Source organism: Taudactylus pleione, unplaced genomic scaffold (genome assembly GCF_031769625.1).
Source record: "Taudactylus pleione unplaced genomic scaffold, aTauple2 ptg000619l, whole genome shotgun sequence".
NCBI classification, from domain to species: Eukaryota; Metazoa; Chordata; class Amphibia; order Anura; family Myobatrachidae; genus Taudactylus; species Taudactylus pleione.
This window is the reverse complement of record NW_028285021.1, coordinates 1028698-1053974: the sequence shown is the minus strand read 5'-3', so window position 1 is coordinate 1053974 and position 25277 is coordinate 1028698. Positions and strand designations below refer to the sequence as shown.

The window sequence follows — 25277 nt, the reverse complement described above, 5'->3', positions numbered from 1 at the left end:
TGAACACTTAAGGCACACATCCACTAGACGATTAAATTGAGTGATTAAATGATAACGATATTGTTCGATAATCGTTTGAAAATCGTTGGTCGTTTAGACATCTATCATCGTACAAATATGTTGTACAACCTGACGATATCGTCAGGTTCAACATGTTTGCAGAAGATTGATGTGCCTTCACTGAATGACTGCTCATTCAGTGAAGGCACATCAGAGACAAACGACTGCACGATTACAATGTCGTAATCGTGCAGTCTTTTGCCTGTCGTCTAGTGGATGTGTGCCTTCAGGGCGGTATTCAATTGCTTTTGCGGTCCGAATCTCCCGTCTAAAGTGACAGGAGATCGCGGGCCACTATTCAATTGTTACTGCTTTTCGCTCTGATCGCGCCCAAAGTGGTCGGGTTTAGCCGCGTAAATGGGCTACCCCCCGACCAAAATGCTTGGCGCGATCGCGAAAAGTGCAATTTGGGCGCCCAAACAAGCCACTTTTTGGCCATTTCAGCTGGCACCCCACTGGGGCTGCGAGCTGAAATGGAGCGCTGGCAGCTGATCGCGCCCGACAGGAGCAACAATTGAATAGCTCAGTCAGGCGCGAAGGGGGCTGGAAACAATTGAATTCCGCCCTTTAAGTATTTTCTTATTCAGTGTATTAACAAAAGGGCCGTAATGTTTAGCAAGACTGCGAAACCATCGGTAAAATCGAGTACCATTGCAGTCTCACGCAGACTTGCGCAAGCTCTCACCGTACACAGAAATTGCTAACTTCCATGCACGCCATGAGGCCTCAGGCTGCGTAGGGCATCACAGTGTATAATTTATGCACGCCCCTGCAACGGCGTTCAAACGTACTAGCATGCCTGCATTTCACAGACCACTCCCCTGTCATCACCCACAAACGGCACTTCCTGTAAATCACTCTGCGATGGGTCTACGTAGCCGCTGCATTCGCAGTCCCGATCGCAGTGGAGCATACGCAGTTTGTAACAATTGCCAGATTGCGTGCGTATTCGCAGCTGCGTTCCTTGCTGAATCAGGCCCAAAATAGACAATGTATTACAGTGTACTGTTTTAAAATTACCCTATGAGCTCAATTCAATTGCTCCCCCACCGTCCTCGCAGTCCAAACTCATCCCGCACTCTTGGGCTGCAAACAAAAATCAGCCAGTCCAGAAGTACCATTAGTGCGGCATACAGCCGCAATTACTCGCAGGTAGAGCTAGCTCGCCCCTAATCGAATTCCTCCCTACAGAAAAAGAAAAAAAGCGATACAATCTGCAGAAGGTGATCGGAGCACAGCTGTGCTGGGGATTTACTGAGGCACTCATAATGATTGGAAATTAGGGAGAGAGACGGCAAATATTCTAAAAAAAAAAAATTATGTGGACTTGTGCCCCCCCCAAAAATAAAATTAACATAAAAACTTGATTGTGGGAATAAATGTGAATGAAGGCAGAATATTAGTAACGAGCAATATATTAATTAGAAAAATCTTGGAGAATGCGGGCATCGATCCCGCTACCTCTCGCATGCTAAGCGAGCGCTCTACCATCTGAGCTAATTCCCCGGTACATTGAGTCATACACCTACTCTCCTCATAGAGTCTATTCTGGCACCACATCTACGCACTTTCCAGTAACGTTGCATAACAACGCAATCAGTCCCTACGTCATTAACGTACGTCTATTCTGGCACCACAACTACGCACTTTCAAGTAACGTAGCAAACTAACACTATCAGTCACTACGTTATTAACGTATGTCTATTCTGGCTCCACATCTACGCACTTTCGAGTAACGTACCATAACACTATCAGTCACTACGCCATTAACGTAATTTATTGACGCAGCACATGTAACATAAGGGCACGCTGATAGTGACACGGTAGACGGTAAGAGCATGCAGACTCGCTCTCTGTAACTATTCAAGCGGCAGGGGAACCGACTCTCGCCGTCCCATCCCCCTACACTTCTGCCCCGAAACAGTGTGACAGCAGCAGCATCCCGCCCTGGAAACGCCGCTATTCGCTTACAGGTACAGCCGGGCCGCCCGCTTCTATTTGGCGAGGTGGATATGGTCTCGCCCAGCGATTGGCCCAGCGAGCTGTCAGTCCTCATGACGTCACGTTGTTACTAAGGCCTAGCAGGCTGCGGCCGGGCCATTGGCAGAGTTAAAAGTTTGACTCCTCTGAGCAGCGACCAATCACGCCGTGGTAATAGCTGTTAACGCAATTTCGCTGACGGACAGCAGCGGCGTCCAATCCGCGGCCGGTTTCAATGCACAACAAGGCGGGCGCTAAGGACGGACAGCCGCCTCAGCCAGTCGCCGCTGAGCTTTCTAAGCTGAACCTGGGCTTCCTCGCCCTGGTTGGCTGCGGGGTTCTCCTGAAGGAGGACGGGGAGGGCTGGAACAGTTGATATGTCCACCATCTTGAAAAGTCGCCTATAGTGCTGAGCAATTTTCCCGCCTGACTGGATTAGGTCGTTCGCCACTCAAGGTGAGTATTTGTGTGTGTGCTGGTGCCTGGCGCTGTGCGGTGTGTCCGGGAGCCACCGGTGGCTCCCAGGGGGATGTGGCCGGCGTCGCCCGTGTTACTTGTCCTCTGAGGGGGCGCAGGGGCACCCTTCTATAGTGGTGCAGCCGGGTATGGAGGAGAAGGAAGGGAGGGGAGAGCTTCCTCTCACGCAGCCAGATGAGAGCCGTCCCTTCCTGGTCCCCTCTCAGCAGGATAAGCACTAGGCCTCAGCCCCTCACCACCCTCTATCCACCAGTGGCGGGTCACAGGTCACCAGCCCACCCCGGCTCAGGGCGTCCTGAGGCCTGCTTAACTTACTCTTACTGCCAGTAGTTGGGGGGCCTCATGTGCCAGCTGTAGCTGGTGTGCAGGGAGCTGTGTGTCTTGCAGAGGTTGGCAATAAGCGGCCCTCAGCTGCTGTTGAACTACAAATCCCAGCATGGCTAGCAGCCCGTTTTAGCATGGCCAAATGCAAAACTGTGGCAGGGCATGATGGGATGTGAAGTTCTAAAACAGCTGGGGGGGGGGGCGCTAATTGCCAACCCCACATGAAGCCCTGGGGCCACAGTCATGTGTCAGTGTTGTGTATGGTCAGGTTCCTAAGGGTGATCCCTGTGCTGTTGTGCATGTACTAAGTGACCTAGGATTGCGTTCTGAATACCTGTATTTTTTTATTTGATGCCAGGCCATAGTAACATCTTGGCCTACCCATGTGTACGGATAGTATGGAAAAATAAAATCACTAATGTGCCATCTTCACTTTTTTGGGCATTGCACTATCTGAGCTGCCCTCACAAGTCCACTCTTAGCGTATATTCTGTTGGTCATAATATTTCTGCGTTGGTCTACTACTTCTGTTTCCTCTAGCCATGCTGCTGCTTGTGTTTTGTTCCTAGGAGAGAAGATGGTGCAAGTAGGTATTCTGGTAGCTTACCAAAAAATAAAAAAAACTCACTGAGTAGTGAGTAAGTAAATATTTATAAAGGGCCTCTTTGTATTCAAAAGTTAATAGAACATTGGTTTGCTTGTCTGTCTTTCATTCTGAGATGACAAGACAATATTAGAGGTTAGCCAGTGACCATCTATTAAGATGAGTTGGGGGTTCCTTAATTTGACTAAGCATGTTTTAAAATGATTTGTATCTGTTCAAGTGCTAGTTAAATATAAAGTGTATTTCCACAGAAGGTATGGGGGTTACATAAAACTGTTCTATGCTTGCAGACCCTGATTAGTCATTCCGTTCTAAGTTTAACAAGTTAGGTAAATCAGAAATATGCTTACACTATGGAGCTGAACAAACTTTTTGTAAGCATACGTTTTTATTATCATCCTCTTGGCTAGAATATTAGACATGCAGCTTGTCAAAACAGTGTAATTTGTTCCTGGTGTCTTCGGGTGCCCTTGCCATAGAGCAGTTTCCATTGAAAATATTATTGTGAGAATGAAACTAGCCAGACATGGCCTATTCTACTTAACATGAGTGATGGGAAACAGTACTTATGGCCAGTTTGTCCGTATGTCATAGCCCTATATCCAGAACATGGTCACCATGAATTTGGTACTATCAACGTGCTGTTCCGTCAACTTGTGTTTACCAACATACTCAATGTTATGTTTTGACCAGATTATTGTGCAGTGTGGATGTTTTTGAGCCAAGTTTCAAATAGCTGCTGCAGGATCAACGTTTGTGACTGCCATGAGACCAGTGTGGTAGAGATACCTTTTTAAGGTGCCTATCCATTAGCCGACCTGAAAGTCTGAAAATGTAGCGTTTAGACCTTCAGGTCGCCGAGGTGCGGTATCTGCACAGAGCCCGACCTCCTATCTCTGAACATGCTGAACTTGACGAGCGTCAGGTTGATGGGCATGTTCAGTAGACAGTCGGGAACGGCAAGGACCCAGCATGCACACACATCGCTGGTCCTTGCTGACTATCCATTATCCGACTTTGTGAACAATGCGACCAAAACCTCCTGGTATTGGTTGGATTGTTCACAAAGTCGGGTAATTGATATGCCCTTTCAGAAAGACGCAATTCCCGTGCTCAAAAACTAGTGATAAGTAGTAATATCTAATGTCGACTAAGGTACCAAGTTAATATGGCCAACCAGGCTAAGCCCAAATTGCTGCAGTCTGTGTAAATTTGCATGTAAAAGACAAAAGAAAAAAGTAAACAATATACACAGCGCTAATTGTAGCCAGGCCAGTCTATTTAACAAATTAGCAGCAGTAGGAGTCAGATATCATACATCAGAATTTAATATTAAAATATATTTATAATAAAATTGGATAAATAAAAGCCACATGATAAACACAATAATAGGTATATTGAAGCAATGAAACATGGCGGAAATGTCTTCTTCAGGATGGAGCTGGAATTAAAAGTAAAGTCTTGTTACGTAATGGGAAATGTTTAACTTCTAAAGTTCCTCCAAAATGTAGTTATTTACCTGCATGGTGATAAACTCCAGGTGGTTCAATATGTGGAAACAGCTTTCAAATAAGGCAGCAGTGTAGGACACTAGGTGGAATTAGATTCAGCAGGAGTTTGGCAGTGCAAATTTGCAACTTTAATATTGCTCACGTCGTAACATTTACATGACGTGCACCCCCGCCCTTCTCGAAATTCAATTGTAAATGGACATTCCTGGGAATTGAGCCAGGCAGGCAAGGAGAATTGGATGAAAAAGTGGTGTAATTCCCCTAAATTTTCCAGTAGTGCCAAATAACATGGCAGAACAGAAGGCAGTTAGAGCTTTAAGCAAAGTAGAGGATGTTCTTAAAAGGTGTCAAATGGTTGATTTTTACTTTTTTTTTTTTTTTTTTTAATAGAGTAAAGACGGGTATCCACTTATAGATATACAAACGAGAGCACGATTACGACATTGCAGTCGTGCTCTCGTTTGTATATCTAGTGATGTGCCCTGGACTGAATGTTCAGTCTAGGCACATCCCTTATCCCCGCACATGCTGAACCTGACAAGATCGTCACGTTGACCAGCATGTATGGGCGATGTCTGAAGTGACCAGCGGACACGCGCATCACGGGTCGCGTCCGACCAAAACATGCCCGATGCATGCGTGATTTGCAAGCGATTGCACTATTACTACGTAGTTATCGTGCAATCACTTGGTTAAATCGCTCAGTGGAGACCCCCTCCCCTTGATGGTGGATAAATAGATGGCAAGTGTATTAGCAAATTTTTGTCTGCATGGTATGTGGAGGTACAGAAAAATTTGTTTATTGTCCTTTTTAAGACAAGTTTACAAAATGTTGCGGAAAAAAAAATCTTTTAACTCACACCTGCAAGTTCAAGAGCTCTTTCTCATAAATGCAAAACCTCCACATACCTGTCAAACCTCATTTACCTCACTATTGAGCATTTCAGAGAAATTCACAAACTGTCATGTCTATATTGGGCATCATGTGCTATTTAAACTCCTCCAAGTGTCTGCTTATTCATTGTCTGAGGAGTATCACATGTTCTGCACTATGCACAAACATTTGTAACAAAAAAAAACTTTGCCCACCTTTTCCCATGGGTAGGGGTGAGGATTGAAAATGCAATTTTGCTTTGAAACTTGTCCAGGAGTTTGGAATTGAATTGTAAGATTGTGCGGAGATGACACTTACTGACATACTGCTTTTATACTGAATTTCCGGGTCTGACCCGGAGGTTGGAACAAGGCTCTAATCCGGATGAAACCCGGAATTTCCCCAGCGCTGACCCAGGATATTCCTGAGTTGGTGCCGTTCACACCGGAGCCGGTCTGCAGAGACCCAGTGTTGAAGTGGACGCTTGGAGATGACGTCATCTCAAAGCGCCACTGAATCCGGCCAATCGGCAGGCATGCGGCACCATCCAGGTCGCCGTGACCCGCATCTCGCCGTTTACACTGCAGAGTTTCACGGGTTATTCCCGTGTTTAAACCCTGCAAATTACCTGGATTGGATTGCCGGGTCATTCGACCAATATATCTGGTGCCCATCGGACAGTGTATATTAGCGATATGTCTGTGAATGATGTCGTTCACAGACAATATTGCATCTGCTGTGCTGAACAGACGATGGACAAAAGTCTGCAGACATCTGTCCATCGGCAAGTGTGTATGGGCGGTCTTCCGCTGCCCATACACATGAAGCTGCGGGGAGGGAGCAGATCCCTGGCCAGCAGGACCCGCAGCTGCCTGGAAGATGTTGGTCGTTCACTGTATATGAACGACAATAATCTTCAGATATATCTACAGATCACTCGATCTGCAGATATCTGCTAGGTGTGTACCCACCTTAAGTTTATAAATAATTTTTATATGTAAAATGATTTATGGGGAAACTGATGTTCATGGCTTTTGCCAAAGTGTAATTTTTTTTTTTTTTTTTTGTAAATCGATCTATAAATATCAACACTACACCTTGTATTTGTATGTATACATATCAAGTGACCTAGAATTGGTCTTTTGAAATCACACCCCTTTCAATATGGGTGGCTGTCTCTTATAATGGTATTCCAACAGTTCTTTCAATTTCTGAAGTGTATGAGAAAAAGTGCCTCTAGTGTTGACAAATCCAAAGCAATACAATGTGTACCATAATATAATTTAAATGGCTTATCTGTATCAACTTTTGATCCTGTCCTTCTGTATTGCAGTATTTGGCAGGTATCTCAAACAAAACCTAAAGTGCATAGCGTAATATTGCATAACAAATTCTCAAAGTACTAAAGTGCCACTCTTGTGTGCAAAAGAATGAATTTCAAACAAATCAACAGTGCTCAGTAATTGTGCTGGTAAAAAAAACCCCTAACTTTAAAAAATTGCAATCCTAATCCACTGTGCCTAGTTCCCATCACACATTATGCGGGGTGAGGGCAGACAGCAGCACTGGGGGTAAGGAGGGCGCAAGTGTAGATAGCAACTGGGGCAGTACGGGGGGCAGGGAGGGGGCACGGGTATATAGCAGCTGCCGCAATACTTGGGGCAAGAAAGAGGTTAGGGGCAGGTAGTACTAGGGATAGGGAGGGGGTTAAGGGTAGGTAGCAGCTAGGGCAGTACTGGGGGGCAAGGAGGGACATAGGGGCAGGCAATACTGGGGTGGGGAGGGGTCAGGATAGCAGCTGGAGCAGTACTGGGGGCAGGATGGGGCTAAGGGTAGATATCACTTGGGACAGTGGTTACCCCCTTTGCTTCTGCTGGGAGCCCTTGATCGGGTCACTTGTCCGCCTGCAGCTCCTTTCTGCCCTGTGCAGTGTCCACACCCCGCCTGCTGCATGCAGAGAGCTCAGCTGAAGGACTGCAGGCTGCTAGAGGGTGATGCTGCTCTGCTTCAGGAACCTGCTCCATCTGCCTCTACTTCTGATGCTCTGCCTCCTGCTCATCTTGCAGGAACCAGGCTCCTCTCTGCTGTTGCTGCCCAACCTATGCTAGCTTCCCCTTTTCTAGTTACGCTCCCCGGGTAGCTCCAGCCTCCGCCCAGAAATAGATGTAGAGCATGCTGGGGGGAAAGAGGAGCTGTCAGGACTTGGCCCCTGTGCAGCGATTGGCATGGGGACATGGTGCTGCGTGGCGATTGGCTGAGGATACAGTGGCATACACAGCACTAGCGTGTCTTTCAGGACCCAATAAGTTTTAAACATTAGGTCCCCAGCTTCTTGCAGCGCGTATAAATGCTATAGTGCGTATTTTGCGATCACTGGTGCTAAAATAAAATCTATATTTGAAGCCAAAATAATTAATCCTCAGTGCATAAATGGTATAAACTATTGTGCAAAATATGCAAAGAGAAAAAATAAAGTATAAGTGCAATATAAAATCTGCGTACCAAATATACTGTGGGAATCATCCACATAGAATTGCACCGATGCCCATCAAGGCTCTTCTGAATTACGGAAATAGCTCTTAGTATCTCAAAACGGGATTCCCAATAGTATATCATGTTCCCAAATAAGTTTTTAGTACACAACACCAAAATAATGTCTCTGTACATTTATTAAGTCAAAATCATAGCTACATGTTGGTAGCTTAATAAAGGGCACATAGCTGCTCAAAATGTTGCTGTACGGTGGTTAAACACTTTGGTGTTTAACCTTCTATCTCAGAGGGCGGAATTCAATTGTTTCCAGCCCCCATCGCGCCAAACGGAGCTGTTCAATTGTTGCTCCTGTCGGGCGCGATCAGCTGCCAGCGCTCCATTTCAGCTCTCAGCCCCAGAGGGGTGCGAGCTGAAATCGGCGAAGTGTGACCTGTTTGGGTGCCCAAACAGCACTTTTCGCGATCGCACCCAGCTCTTTGGTCGGGGTTAGCCGATTTACGCCGCTAAACCCTACCACTTTGGGCGCGATCAGACGGGAAATCCGGGCCGCGAAGACAATTTAATTCCGCCCAGAGTGTATTCTCTCAATTTACTAAATCAATATTGTATACTGGCATCCTGCTCTTTCGGTTTGGATTTTAGAGTGCCCATTTCCAAATAAATATCTCCTTAGTTTAAATGCCTAGAATGGAATGGGATTGGTGCTGGGTGATACTTGTAAAATGAAACATTATGGGGGTGATTCAATTAGAAGCTTGGCCACAATGTTACGTTCTGGAAAAGCACATTGTGGCCGGCTACATCAAGGTATATATTGTCTTAATGCAGTGTCGTTGGCGATCTACAGGTACTTGGAGTAGACGTTTGCTACCAGCTAACTTGCAACAGTTATTAGTGCAGCAGCCCTCCTCCACGCTCTTTACATCTTGTGGAGTCCATATTCTGCAAATTATGGTTTAGGGCAAATTGCAGAGCAGCTTGTAGTTGAGACACCATGGTTCCTCAGTTTCTATTGTTGCCTGATAGTATTGGGGACATGTGTCTGATTTCAACCAAGGCCCAATAGGTGTTGAATTTGTATGTATTGCAAGTGCTTATGGGATTCCTAGAGGTGCTGAAGTTTCCTCAATTGTCCAGCTACTTTTAGGCTTAATGGGCTTGATTCAGTTGAGCACTTGACACATGTAATTAAGGGCCTGGTTCAGAGGTGGACATTAATGAGTGCCACGTCTGTCTTTTTGCTAATTCCCCAGCTAATGGGATTCATACAGTCAGCCCTAGGCTGTGACTCAAGTCGTGTCATCGGACGCACATCGATTGTACCATTGAACATTAGAGCATCGCTATGGTTGCTCAGAATGTCCATGTAAACATGGGATCTGGTGCCACTGCAACTGAAAAAGTCACTAGCCATGAAATGCCTGTGCTGAGCTAACCACCCACCTGTTACCACCGAGGAATGCCTACTGAAATTGTCTGCACCTCAATTTGTTCTGCGTCCCATGGTGGTGTCACTATGGGGTGGCGGGCTGCACCAGGTGACACCGTCCAAGGGGGCGACTCTAAAATAGCAGAGCTGCTAATGGTGTCACCAAGCAGCGGTGATATCGGTAATAGATGATTCGTGCATGCGTCGGTCAGCCTCACTGTACCTGGAGAGGCGGGGGCTGCTCAGCATCTCCCAGAGCGCACAAGGAGTACACAGATGGGAGTGTCGGGGTGAGTAGGTGCGCTAGATCGGAGAATGCCTGTTCTCATGCCCCTCGCGCCTTAAAAAGGGTGTTCAGTCATGAGAACAGGCATTCTCTGACTAAACTTCCCGGCGTAATGCTGTTTCCGTGGCGCTAAGGGCAGAAAACTGCATTGTGTCTGTACTTTTATTGGATTTTTGCTCGCACCCCTGAAAGGATGCGAGAAGAAATCCTTAACGGCGCACTAAATTGAATATCTCCAGGAGCTCCCTCCCTGCGCTATTTAATTTGTGTTCAATTGAATCGAGCCCAATGTGTTTTGTTAAAATGGATCTGTGTGACACTGGGGGGTATAGTATTTAGACCAATCATTAATGAGAATGCACTGTACATTCTAAATGGGGTTTAAACTCTATTGAGTTGATTCAGTGAACTCACCCCCACATTAGGTCAAGTTTCTCACTATAGATCAATGGAAAAAAAAAAAGCCACTCTCACTAACTTGCTGGGGCTCCAATAATTTGGCTGCCTTTGTTCTCCTATAAACAGTGAATTGTTAGCTATGAATTTTTTGAAAAAATGGTGATATTTATTTATAATTGCACTTGTCCAAAATGTACTGCTACTCATTAATCCCTTTTATTCTCTTATGAATTAAATACAATATAATTTTTCAGCTGGTGGTATGGGGGGGGGGGCTTCAATTCAAATGTATGTGAATTTAAGCACCTAGGATGTGTCCAGAGCTATTCAATTGCTCGCGATTTAAATGTTACAGCATGTGCTAACAGCATTGCGCCGACACTAAAGTCAGAAAATTAAAGTTTTTTTGCGACGAAGCCCCGACCATTAGTCGCTGTAAACTGCATCTCCTGACTTGCGATGTAGACAATTGAATTGCTCTGGGCATTCATCCATAAAGCTTAAACTCGCATTCATTTGAATGCCCACCCATGGACTGCTGTTTGTCCCTATGTGTTTAGATTGTAGAATGTACCTACAGACTGCCTGGAGTACTTTATCACTTCTAGATGATGGGCTTGTAATTTTATACATAGGAACAAGGACAAGATTGACTTTTTTACACTCTCTTGGTTAATACTGGTTTTGTAATCTGTTTTACATGCATTTGCTACATAATCTGATTAAAATGAGCCAGTAACTACAGTTTTGTAACAAAGCTATGTAATTTGTGCATGGTAACAATTGCATGTTTCCTTTTATAAAAATATTCTGAGATTTCCAACACACGGTATGGAGCAGTTTATTTTGTCAGTTTTTCGGATTATAGAAGCAGTACGGTGGTAATAAAATAGTACAAAACCCTTTTATATAAACCCATAAATGACACGGTAGCTATATTCCAAGTGATAAGTCTACATGAAGGCTATTATGCATAGGTATTAATATGGGGGCAATTCAAAAGGAGTTGAATAGCACAAGGAGGGAGCTCAGGAGCTATTCAATTCACAGCGATGTTTACTCCTACGGGAAGCAGTTAATTCGGAGCATGCCTGTTCTCCCGATTTAACCTGGGTGTTTAGCTGTGAGAACCTGCATTTCCGACTAAAGTGCTGGCCGCTAGCCTGTTGGTGCTGGGCTAAGCCAGAAAATAGTCTCGCAGCCGGCACTTTAGTCAGATTTCTCCTTGCACACTCAGGAGAAATAAATTAGTTGGACTAAACACCTACCCTCCAACATGACCCATTCCATTAGGTATTAGTGTTCACTCTAGGTCCGGCGGTAGGCAGGGCGCCGGACCTAGAGCAAGGGCACATCTGCGTGCTCCTGAACAGGGGGCGTGGCCAATGAAAAGGGGTTGTCTTCATGATGCGTCCCCTTTTGTCACACTTGGGGGAGTGCCCGGTACTTACGAACATGCCGGGCAGCCCCCAAGCACCACGGTCACTGTGAATGGATGCCGGGTGCATGTGCCCGGCATCAATTCACCGGCGGTGACTGCTGCTCTGCCATTTTCCAGCCTGCGGGTTCGGTCCTCCACCCGCGGTCGCAGCGTCCCATGGGTGGAGGACCGAACCCGCAGGCTGTTTCAGCGGGGCACTGTGCTGGAGGCCAGGGTGCTTTCTGCCCTTCGGAAATAGGGCAGGACGTGGCGCCCTGCTGAAACAGCCCAGCGGGAACGCTAGGTATAAAACACTTTGCTCCTGGACTTCCCACCTAATGTATGATTGCAGTCACCTGTGTTGAACTAGGTAATTGAGTCAGGTGTTTCAGCACAGGTGTCTGTAATCATAATTAAGTCCAGGAGCAGAGCATTTTGTACCTAATGGAACGGGTCATGTTGGAGGGTCTGTAAACAGCGTGCTGAATTGAACAGCTCCTGGAGCTCCCTCCCGGTGCTATTAAATTCCCACTGAATTGAATCGCCTCTAATGTTTGTAAAGCTCAGGCAATGTTATGTCAGAAATGATGTAAGTGCAAACCTGTACGCACTTTCATACAAGTGTTTGTTCGCCTCAATTGCAACTTTGCTTGATGTGTTCATTAGCATGAATGCTAGCTACAATATAATGGAGATCTGTGGGAAGACTCATTGGCTGCGATTCAGTTGACCCCCTGCTTGGGAGTCTATACGAATAGGTGTCCAACAGAGCAATTCAGTTTTCTCCCTTCATATTTATCACGACTACAAGCACTGGGTTTATTACTTAATAAAAATGGGTTTATCCTGCGCACTGAGCTCTGTGGTGGCGGTAAGCTGCTAACATCCAATAGGTCCCCTCACCTATTTAGTGGGACTATGGAAAAACATAGACTGTGTAGCGTTCAGCCTGTAGTCTATAGTACTGTATAGCGAAAAAGAATGGCATAAGGGAGGGTGTGGTTGAATTCAGGTAGTTAGAATGAGAACTCAATGGTCTGAGTATATAAGAAAAAAAAAAACTTTTACTTATGTCACAAAACAAATCTTTATCATGTCATACAGGAAATTTATAGGTGCAAAACAGTAGACACAGCAAATAAGTTATTGATGCACATTGAATACTGCTGTAAAGGAGGTATTAATGATGATAATCCAACAATAATGGTGAATCTGGTATAGGGTATACCCCGTAGATGGACGGGGTCTGTGAAGTACAGTATACTTGGGGTGGTTTTCTTGGGAAGGGGGTTGGGGTACTGGGGCAGTATAGAGGGCCTCCTGGCTGGACTTCCTACTCCTCGGACGTGAGTACCGGTGATGTGTATGTTGCCACACACAACGCCGCTGCTCTGCTGAGTTATGGTGCATACACACTGTCAGATTTTTCTTCAGATCTGAACGATAACTATTTTAAAAATCGTTCATATCTGACGTGTGCAACGATGAACGATGCGTGTTCCCGATTGTCAGATAACTATATCTGATGTCTTTGCAGGCAGTTTTGGCCGATTTCCATTTATTTTAATAATCAAAATTAGTTTGCAAATCGTTAATCTGACATATCTGACCATGTGCATGCACCATTACACTCACAAATCAAATATCTGAGAAAAATGATTCAATGAGTCTAAAGGCAATGAGTCTATTCACTACCCGAATAAAAGCGATTTAACGATAACTAAATAATTACTCTTTCGCAAATCGGTCATGAAAATGCTGAAAACGACCAGCGATGCTCTCTCCCGTTGATCGTTTTTGACATCTAATATTACCTGAACATGCTGGTGCAACTACCGATAACGACGGATTGGCCATGTTTGGGGATGAGGGAGGGTGCATACACTGAACGACTGATATAGGCACAGCACAGACTGTGAAACGACTGCACGATTACTATGTCGTAATCGTGCAGTCGTTTTACAGTCTGCTAGTGGATGTTCCCCTTAAAGGTGTGTACGCACTAGACTATATTTTTAACGATATTGTTATCGTTCAGTCCAATATATCGTCCAGCGCAAAAATGGCAACCGATAACTACCAAGGATGCATGCTCCCACAGGTCGTTGGCCTTTGTTGTTCATCGCCCAAACATGCAGGACTACCTGACTATCTTGTCAGGTTCTTGCATGTTTGGGGATGAGGGAGCCTGACACTTAACAATATCGTTCAGTGTGTGTGCGCTCAATGTCTTTAATGACTTTGAGCGCACACCTGCCAGGGAAACACCAGACGATATCGCTCATGCAGCGAATAGTCTACTGCAGTGGGTTCTCAAACTCTGTCATCAGGACCCCACACAGCTCACGTTTTCCAGGTCACCCAGCAGGTGCACAGGTGGTCATTACTCACTGACACATTTGAAAAGATTCACAGGTGATACTAATCACTTGTGATTCTGTGGGGAGACCTGGAAAACATGCACTGCTTGGGGTCTTGAGGACCGAGTTTGAGAACCTGTGGTCTAGTGTGTATGCACCATTATTGTACCTGGTCAAAAGGTCACACTGTGGGTCAGTGTGCTTCCAGACCGCTTTGGATTGGTAAGTCCCGATATGGTAATGCAGGGCTCGACAAATTCCGGTGGCCAGGTCGCCATGGTTAGCAGATTTTGCAGTGAGGGAGGAAGCAAATCCTCATCAGCTCTGGCAAAGTTTCATGCCTATAGTATTGTGGTGTTCATATCATGCACAGGAGTGCATGTGCCGAGTGTCCCCTGCGGTGACTGCTGTGCCTGTGTCTGTCTGCGCTGATGACTCCTCTCCATCCTGGCCTGCTCTGATCCCTGCTGTCTGTCCCAGTCTACGCTGATCCTCCTGTACATCCCGGCTGTCTACTGTCTCCTAACTCCGGCTGCATAGAGCTCTTCAGTAGTAGGGTCTCTGCGTGTCCAGGGATTGCAGAGCAGCTTCAGAGGGATAGTGGTGTCACCATGAGGGGAGGGGGGTTTTGTTGTACTTTCTGGCACCATTGTTTTATGTGAAATGTGGTCCGTTATTAACGGAGGGTGGAGCAGGGGGGTTTTGCAGAGCAGTGAGGGGGGCCTCCATTTTACTGTATCCATTCAACCGTGACCATTTCGTGGACTAGTATAGTGTGTATAACATAGAGCTGTGCTCCTTTACTCACTCCTGTGATTTTTTTGGGGGGGAGCAGTGGTCTGGCTCCTATGATTTCATCCTGGCTCCTAGATTTTAGAAAAATTTGTTAAGCCCTGTGGTAATGGATAATATCCAATAATGTATACTAGTAATGGAAAGAGTATAGTGTCCAGTTGCTCTGTATAATAGTCCGTGCACTTAAGACGTTACAGCTGTAATTACCTGTTTTCAGGATCCTCTTGTTCGGAATAGGGGCTAGAGTGTGGCTGCTGGGTGACTGGTGTGAACTCAGGATCGGGCTGTGAGCTCTGCAGTCCAGCCACCAGTGAAACGCATGATCCAGACGTGCCCTTGGGTCTGGGTAATGCAAGTTCACCGCTGCGGTCTCGGGAGGGGCTGTAAACTGCTTGGGTTCCAAGAAACTTGCTGCCGCACACCCTCTCCGCTACAGAGAATCATCCACCTCCTTACCTAGCGCCGCTCACTCTCTCCTCTCCTGCTCCTATTTTCTGTTACTGGGATACGCTGAACTTCCTGGTTGGTGGGTCACATGACTGCTGATCCAGATAGTCGCTGGATATAGGACGAAAGTCCCAGATAAAGCTTAAAGTGCAGGGTAATGTCTGGATACAATGTTTAAATGTTTCAAGCCTCTAGGGGCTGCCTTCTGGAAATGCTGTGACCTGCGTGTGCAGAAGGTACAGGGCAGGCTGTTTTAGTGCGGCGCCGCTAAAAGTGCAGGGTGCATTTTGCCCCTATAAAATCAGGCATGGCATCCTGCTAAACAGCCTTACAGGAACACTATTTGTCATGCCTCCAAATTATATTGTGCCACACAGTGCCCCACCCATTTATATTATGCCAGAGTCCCACAACTATGCTACGCAGTAGCACCACCAATTCATTTTCTACCACAAAGTAATGCCCACAATTCATATAATGTGATGTAAAATGGATAGATATGTAGCTTTTGGGAAAATTTCCTTTAAATACCACACTAGGTTTTTTACTTTTTGCTGCTCTGCCTCAAAGCCAATTTACTGTAAGGGTGTTTGTCATGTTGCCCTCATTCCACACTAACCTGCCCTCCACGTAGGTCACTTCCTTTTTATTGAGATATTTAGCAAAAATGATTAAATTGTGCTCCCCTGTTATCCTTTGGTTCCGATACGTGTGGTGGACCTGGTTGTGCTTCTGTTTGTCCACATATTGTATAATGGGCAGCCACTAGCACTGGTAATGACAATAAATTTGGTACTGGACCACCAACAGCATCGAGCATGGAAAACTTCTCCAACATTTATAGAAGGTAGATAAAATCCAGATACTAAATATGCTTCCACATGACAAATACATGATCAAACCGGATAGAGTGGTATATTTTTTTTTATTTCTGAGCGCCCTGCACCCGACAGAGCAATTCAGTTGTTGCTCTTTTCAGATGTGCATGTAATGGGGTGTCATGCAGAAATTGCGACCAGTCGTTTAGACTGGTTTAGTTTATTTTAGGGCGCGACCAGCTCGATAAGTGAATTGATGCCCAGAGCCAGAACAAGTATTTAATATCGCCACATCAAAAGTCATAGGCAATCTGGCATGATGGGATACCCAAAAACAATTGGCCCCCTTGGAAGGTAAACGTGCACAAGCTGCTAGAAGTTCTTCTATGATGGAAAAGTAGTCTATTTCTATCTCTCTGTAATGGGAAACTTTTCAGGTTATGCAATGTGATATGGGGCTATAGTGGCACCTCCCAAGTCCTCCACAAAAGATTGCAAACACTGATGTATGGTAATTCGGAACCAGTGGTTGGTAGCGGCACCAAAATATGAGAAGTTACCTGTTAGTGAATTGGGATGTGACCAGATATAAAATAATGTTGTTCCAGTAGCATCTATGCATGCAGAAACTAAAGATCTGGCTCTATCACTGTTCAAACATAATGTTTATTACTAATTAAAATTGGTAAATTATAAGCCGACTGGGTAAGGGATGTTGGCCTTTGGGAACCCAGCGGTCAGAAACCAGACGCCGGCATCCCGACTAGGTTGCCATCCTGACTTCTGTAAGTATCCTAACGCAACCCCTAACCCTCACTCCCAGGTGCCTAAAACTAACCTACACCTAACCCCGGCACTTGCCTTCGGGATTCCATTGGTCAAGATGCTGGCGTCTGCAATCTGACCGCCGGAATGCCTGCTGTCGGGATATTGAACGTATCCCATTATAAACAAATTAAATGTGTGAAGCTTACTGTGAAACATTAGCATATTAAATATGAATATTGAATAAGAGCTCCCTGTATTTGCAGCCAAATCTTGCTCCTGTATAACTTTTGAAGATCTCTTAAATATACCCACAGATTTATAATGACTAAACTATCTTTAGGTGTGTGTGTGTGTGTGTGTGTGTGTGTGTGTGTGTGTGTGTGTGTGTGTGTGTAAATAATTATACACGCCGAACAGCTATCCTTAAGGCTATGACTGACTGTGCTATGACCAGTATAGCACCATCCTGCTGAACTGCACTAAATTAAATGTATATAGGCGCACCATCTAATGATTTTTACCATTTCAACCACACCCATTACTAATGAGTGTATAGGTGTGAATTCAACTTTTTTTCACGCCCAAACTCGTCTAAAGTGATGCGAAATAGGGGGCAATATTAAATTGTTTTGGGCGCCCATGACTTTTCAAACAGTCTGAGGAAACTGGGTTTTCTTTTGCCCAGAGAAACGTGTCGAGGAACATTCTGCATTTACTATACCAGACTGTTTATGCACTGGAGCTCTGATCGCTACAACCCTATCGGGCAGGGAGCCTGCGGTGACACTGCTATCCAGCCCTTTGCCGGCTGTCACCAACCGACTACTACAGCCTGGCACGGAGGGCAGAGTACTTGGTGCTAATCCATCCAGCTGACGAGCGGTTGAGCGCTTCTGTTACTTCCGAGTGCAGGTCATCAGCCACCAGAGATCGAGAAGGTAATTATACCTACATCATAGGTCTCACACTCCCGCTAATAAGCGGTAGAGGTTTTCATTCCCCAGCTGCTATTGGGGCCAGCGTGCACTGGATAGACATTGTTTCCACTTACATCCAGTGGCTCCCTGTAGTAGCTTTTCCACCATTGCTGCTACTGTTGCAACTTCAATAACCATTTCTCTATTAAGAGGACACTGTTTGCTTTCATTGAAAGTAGCAGGACTCGTTTTTATCCATTTGGATTATTAATTCTGCACAAAATTGACATTTTATCTGTCTGCTAACTGCTGGTTTTCATAGTGCACAGGAAAGGATGTTCTGGTATTCATGCACAGAACCATTGCTCTTTTTATTATCTCAGTGTAAATTTGTATTTATTAAATCATTGTTCATTTACTATTTTTGTTTTTTCACAAACAAGCGATCCTTTCAACCTTTGTTCATATTCTTACCCAGCAGGTAGCAGATCCTGCTTGTTAGGAGCTGCCAGTTTGGAACCATTGTATTGATTGGTAGACAGGCGCGCATCTTATCCTTCCTTCTGACTTTCATTGTTGGTGGCTTCAGGCACCAGGTACACGTGAGGGGGTGTTAATTTACTTTTTTCACAGCGGCTGCTAATCTCTGCAACGGCTGAGTGGGGGTCCTTCTGTGCGGACCACTCAGTTGTGATCGGCAGCACAGCAGACACTGGCGGAGGGTGCTGGGAAGTGGAGGGATTCTCTTCCAGCAGCCCCCACACTGTTTATCTGACTGGTCGCCTTATTTCGACCAGATCAGATGATGCACAGCCTGGCATGGTTGGAAAAATGCGACCATGCCAGGCAAGTAGTTATAGTGGCTGAACCCTTGCAAAGTCCTCGTTAGAGTGCCCAAATGGAAGTTTGGACGCCCAAAAACCTGACCCTTTCTTTGTGGATAGGATTACTCCGTCTAGCCCCCATTACGAACAGCTGCGCATAAAAATAATTGAATTTCCCACCTGCCATAAAATCAAGCAATATGGCCATGTACTCTCCATAGTACATTAGCAGTAGAATGGTGTACTGAAGAGCTCAATGACTTTCAATGTGGTACGATCATAAGGTGTCACCTTTCCAAGTCAAATATGCACTCTGCTAGAGCTGCCCCTGACACCTGTCAGTGCTGTTGTTGAAGAGTGGAAATGTCCATGATCAAAGGCAGCTCAACCGTAAAGCCGTAAGCTCACAGGACAAACTTTGCTTGCAGTTTGGTGTAGAAGATCTCAACTGGCTTACAGAGCCCTGCCTAAAAGCCCATGAAGGACTTTTTGGCAGAATCTGAACAGTTCCTGACCTGCCTTAATGATTTTGTGGGTGAATGCATGCCAATCCCTTCTGCCGTCTTCCTAATGTAGTTGATAATCTTCCCAGAAGTGTGTTAGCGGTTTCAAATTCATATTCTTACCCATGACTTTGGATTGAGATGTTCAACAAGCGCTTATGGGTGTGATGTTAAGTTGTCCGAATACTTTTGGCCTTGTGATGTATTTCAGTTCTTGCTCTTCTTCGAGAAGGAGTGAAGGATAGTGTGATAATGGGACTTGTGTGCTCATAGTATGAGTGGGAGTCATCAGTCAGTAGAGGGAACTGTCCAACACTGCTGGAAGCCCTGTGTTGAGATCTTCCATCCTCTTAAGGCCATGATGGATAACTGGATATACTTTAGGGGCTTTATGGGCCATCTACTAACCTTCCAATGGAACATAAATTAACCTTTTTCTCATTAATACATTGAAACAATACATTTAATAAAAAAATAAAAAAAGGCAACCCATCTGTAATCAAATATCAGCAGGCATAAATCTGACAGTAAAACCGGATAGAGCTGTGGGCTGTATCCACTGGCTAAATGTAATAGACTGCGAGCCGGCAGTGCTGCGGGAATACACGCAAGTATGCCTGTATTTTTAAAGTAGCAAGCATGTTAAAGGCTAAACCAAACTGGATTAGCCTTTAACATGCTTGCTGCTTTAAAAATATGGGCATACTCTCATGCATTCCCGCAGCGGTGCCTGCTTGCAGTCTATTACATTTAGCCCTATATGCGGTAGCAGGGCTGTCTGCTGCTAGTGTTCTACTGACTATTTTGCAGAGACAATTCATGTGTGTGTTACTCTTTGATGCACTGTACTAGGGGGAAGTTGGGTGAACTATACTTTCGGGTATCGGGACATATGCAGTTCTTTAAAACCAAACTTTTAACTATGTGACCTACTAATTCAGTTCATCTGTGTTTTCTTCTTTCCTTTTAGGCAGAAGATTGCTCTGCGAAAGTTTCCTTAGAAATTTCCTTTTTAATGTAGTCGGGATACCCTGTAATGGGCCAGAATTTGAAGAGACTAGGAGGAGTTTTATTTTCTTAACATTTGTTCATTTTAACAGGTATGTATTCCCTTTTGAGCTTTCAATATTATCTTCAGTTTCTAAATGTGTTTTTCAGTGCACTGGAAAGAACCCCTAACTTTTTTCATTTCTTTGTAAACTACATTAGTTTAGCAGGCAGGTACGGTATTCCGAGCAGTCTCCTTTCCAAGTTAAAGCCTTTATGGTTGAATAGAAAAAAATAAAAAGGGCATCTCGCACACGAGGAATACACACCCTCATGCATTAACCATCTTAGTCTGCAATATAAAACCCACATATTAATCATAGATGTTTTACAGCATTTTCAAAAGGATATATGGACTACATTGTATTTTCACTTGATTCTCTTCTGTTTGTAATCATTAGACCTATATAGACGAGAACCATTGTCTGCCATCACTGTCTTGCGTACTTTTTTTTTTTTTTTTTTTTTAATCTTGCATGTAACCCCTAACTATATCAGTGCTGTGATGGGTGCTCAATATTCATCACTAATCTTATAGGCCACTTACAAAATTCTCATACGGTTTCATCGTGACACTTTTCACAGTCTTCTTTTTCCTTATTCCAAGGGACCCTGCTTTCTGTTGGAATTTGATGGACTAAACTTTGCCTTCACCTACCCCCGTTGAATGAGAACCCCCTAATGTCATCTTGCATCGGAGAAACATTCTGACATTTCACAGTAACATGTTTGCAGCAGTACGAGTCTTTATTTGTCCGTTTACATTTTATGTTTTTGTTTTTTTGTTATTCCTGTTTGTAAAAAGCTGATGCCTCCATGTAAGAATGAAACTGCTACATTTAGCTTTCAACCCACTTGACTAATTGTTTCCATTACATGTCTTGGCCATCTTAACATCATAAATGTCCATATTACATTTCATACCTGAACATTATTCTGATGATTTATTTTATTTTTTTCCTGTTAATCTTCATTCACAAGCCCTGATTGGTGTCACTGTACTGCACTTATAGGCTCTCATTCAGACCCGGTCACAAGCGCTGAGTGCTCGCAACCGGGTCAATGTTAAGGCCCTGCGCACGCGCAGCGGCAGCACTGCGCGTGCGCAAACCCCGGAGCGTGAGAGAAATTCTCTCGCTCCGGAGCTCACTACAAAAGGGGTGGCTGTCGATGTTGATCGACGGCTCGCCCCGTTTTGTGGGCGGGGGGGGGGGTGGCTACACAAACGGAGGTGTTTTTGACGAAACGGCTGCCGTTTTGTGGGCGGCAGTGATGACAGTGGGGAGCTTCCTGCTCGATCAGAGCAGGAAGCTCCCTGGGGCTTGCGGTTGCTGAGACCCAACCTTAGGGTCTCGTCGCAAGCCCCGATGGTCTTGACCATTGCGACCATCAACCTGGTCGGTCGCTAAAGCTGTGGGTGTTAACCAACAGCTTAGCTAGCGACCAGGAGGCCACACTTGAAACGTGAAGCGGCTGCCCTAATTCAGAGAGAGCGCTCACTACTTGCGACCTCCTCCTGAATGAGGGCCATTGTCCCTTATTGGTAAGAGGAATATAGCTACCTGTGTTAATCTCTGTAAATGTAGACAATAAAAATATGGAAAAAGGCGCAACCTTCTAGAATATAATAAACAATGAATATAAATCTAAAAAATAGTCCCAATTAGGTCCACAAGTTCACTAGAGAAGTAGAAGAAAATATCCTCCTTCAATTTTCAGAGTAGAATAATTCCAACAAATGGTGAAAGGAACACAGCACCAGTGGATTTTTCTAACATCAAAGCGTAGAGTGCACATCCTGGAGCTACCATGCTAGGTTGAACCCGGGAGACTTTGGATCTTATGGCTTATATGTGAATGGGTGTGCATTATACACAGCCATCTCTGCATGTCAATCACAAGGATCTCATTTGTTGGAATTATTGTACTCTGAAAATTGAAGGAGGATATTTTCTTCTACTTCTCTAGTGAAATTGTGGACCTAATTGGGACTATTTTTTATATTTATATTAATTGTTTGTTAAATTCTAGAAGGTTGTGCCTTTTTCCATATTTTTATTGTCTACGTTGTGCTTGTGAGGTGTCGTGTGACCACCTTAGTGGACTGAAGTGCAGCATCCGCTATATTGAAGCGCAGGTTCCTACCTATTTTTCTCTGTAAATGTAGCATAAGATAAACAATTTAAATTCATGCAACATCTTTCCTTCATAATTCACTTGTAGTTATTAGTAACCATTAAGTTGAAAGGTATTCAGTGTTCTTGTACTACTCTCCAGTAATGCTGTGCATATTGGTCTGATGTTGCCTTGTCTCATGCGAATGATTGTGCAGATGATCCCCCACACCAAAGTCTGAAGTTGGAAGTATATAGTCTTGTTCTCTGCTGACCATCAGGATTGTCCTGTATTTCACCAGCTTAACTTCCCTCCATCCTCTCCCCCTTTTTCTTCCTGGACTTTAACAACCCATCTCTTGCATGAGCATTGTTGGTTAAATCTTTGTTGTAACATAAGGGAAGCAAAGTCCAGTCACAATTCACATACAGACTTCAGGTCACTTGTGAGATCAAGAGGCATACCAGAGGAAGACCATCACTTTAAGTTGATGTAAAACGTCTAGCAATTATGTTTATATGTGTGAAACCATTTTTTACTCTTAGGGATATAGTTACTAAAGTGCAGGTACTTAGAATTGGAGAAGTTGCCCATAGCAACCATTCAGAATCTAGCTATTCTCTTCTAGAAGGTGCTAGATAAATAAGTAGAATCTGATTGGTTGCTACGGGCAACACTTCCACTTCTAAAAATCTGCTCTTTAGTAAATATAACCCCTCACTCATGATTTGTCATTAATGGGGAGGGACAATCCATAGTGGTTTTTTTTTTTTTTTTTATTTATTTTATTTTTTTTTCACCTGTTGTAAGACCCTTTCACAGCAGCTAGCTTTCATTCGTTGTGAACATTTTGGGCTATAAAGAGCAAAGATGGGGCTAGCGAAAGAAGCACAGGTACAGCTGCCATATTTGAAAAGCTTAAACCTTTAATTGCTCACTTGGTGTTCAAACAGTAACATTGTTTATTTTGTTGTGCAACAGTGTATAACTGTGTAATATGCTCTTGTACTGTGGCATGTAAGGATCATTGTTCCCAATACCTGGTCAAAGGGCATCTCTTTTGAAAGCTCAGTGCTGACCAAATTGGCATAAAACCAGGAACATGTAAACAGATCGGCACATGCTAAAACATTGGCTTGATGAGGTCTTTCCCACTGTGATTAAGTAGCTGTAATCTGCATCCTCTGTAAAATGATATGCTGTTACAATGCTTATTCCCAGTAGCTGAACAAGCCCTTTGGATAACTTTTTAATATAAATATTACTCATTTGTTGTTAGTGGGTAGTCTATATTTAGAATATTTAATGACCATGTTATTGTCTGGTAAGCACTGGCACCTATTGGTCTGCCGCTTGGAAAGTCGGTAGTTTGGGAGTGAGCACATATATTAAATGGTAGCACCGCAATTTACTTTTTTCCCAACAATAAAGTAGTAAATATTGTGGTCCATTTTCTTGCTAACCTGTTATATAGTGCCTACATATTATGCTGTACAGGGCATAGGTAAACTTGCTCATTTCTTCAGTGGAGCTTGCAATCTATGGGCCAATGGTTTTGCAGACAACTACGATAGTTTGATTGGTGCATGCTCGAGATCTGTACTGCCAATTTGTGTCCGACAGTCTCAATGCCCCCTAAGCCGTAGCATGATTGACCGGTGTCCATTTTCGATGCGGGGAAGGGGAGGAGACTGAGTATTTAAAAAAGGGGGCGTACCCATGCTAGTGTCTGTATTCCAACGCAGCTTCTCTAGCCCTGGCTGTAAGAATTTCCAGACCATCTTGAGTAAAGTGAGGGTTACTTGGATGGTTTACCAAAAAGTAGAGTCAGGACTGTATATCTAGGCGCACTTGGGGAGTTGCTTGTGACGATAATTACTTATACCCCTTTCAGACATAAGCAGAAACCTAGCAATTTGCCGGGACATGGCGAGTCGACCCAGGTGGACATTTCTGGATCTGCAACCGACCAGGATTATTCCCGGGACTTGCAGCCTAAGTCGGTGCCCCAGTTTATGTCTGATAAGTGCGACCCTGGTTTTTAGGTCCAGGTCGCACCTAGAATAAGCCGACTGGCAGTTCGGGGCTGCCTAGCAGGGGGTGAGGCTTCCTCCCTACAATAGCTGTCGTAGCCTGAGCCAATCGGAGGGCATGGTGGCCAGAGAAGGGAAGAGAAAGTGCAGCCCTGTACCAGCGGCATCCACCCAGCGACTCCTGCCTGCCATCTGCTCTCTGCCTCACCTGCACGCTGCTGCCCTGGGTATCTCTCCTGTCCAGCACCATCTCTCAGGCACCGCTCATATTTGGTGCTGAGCTGTGTACTGAGGACTGGTGGCTTCAGAAGGAGTGTGCATGTGTATATGATCATTGATTACTATGTGTGAGACATGAGAGCAGCCCTGGCTTGTAGAATACGAGGGCAACTGCAGTTTGTGTGAAAGAGGTGGACCCGGAAAATACACAGCTCTGCAGTGTAGTGTGAAATGGGTTCCTAGATCTGGGACCTGGGTTACACCCGTGTATAAAACCCCTGGTCAGAGCCGTGTCTTTGCCGGGGGGTATGTCTGAAAGGGGTTTTATAGATGTATATCTAGTTAGTGTATCGATCTCCAGGAAAAAAAACCTTTTTGCTTATAATGTAACATTTATTAGTTTTCAATAAAGAACACAAATTAGTAGGTCTATAGCGAAGTTTTGAAAATAGGGTAAGGTTAATGTGTCCATAGTAGGAAAACAGTGGGTTCAAAAATATTCCTGTCCACTATGTGATCCATATGTGGTAGATATTCCGGTTTCTCTTAATAGAGGGCAGAAATAGAATAAAAT

At 44.6% G+C, this 25277-nt stretch overlaps 1 protein-coding gene and 1 non-coding gene across 7 annotated transcripts in view; one reads left to right on the top strand and one right to left on the bottom strand.

Annotated features, from left to right (window-relative positions):
* Positions 1–1493: 1493 nt before the first annotated feature.
* Positions 1494–1566, bottom strand: TRNAA-AGC (transfer RNA alanine (anticodon AGC)). Its single transcript has one exon. It is a non-coding gene; the product is annotated as a tRNA-Ala (tRNA).
* Positions 1567–2364: 798 nt separating this feature from the next.
* PPP6R3 (protein phosphatase 6 regulatory subunit 3) overlaps positions 2365–25277 on the top strand; it is a 143720-nt gene continuing 120807 nt past the window's right edge. For 3 of the 6 annotated variants that reach the window (XM_088454503.1, XM_088454501.1, XM_088454499.1), the window contains exons 1-3: positions 2365–2496; positions 20260–20389; positions 20944–21073. In XM_088454503.1, the coding sequence (XP_088310629.1) occupies positions 21062–21073 (12 nt within the window). In that variant the 5' untranslated portion in view covers positions 2365–2496; positions 20260–20389; positions 20944–21061. The remainder of the gene's footprint in view (positions 2497–20259; positions 20390–20943; positions 21074–25277) is intronic. The other 3 variants (XM_088454504.1, XM_088454500.1, XM_088454502.1) reach the window with 2 other exon arrangements.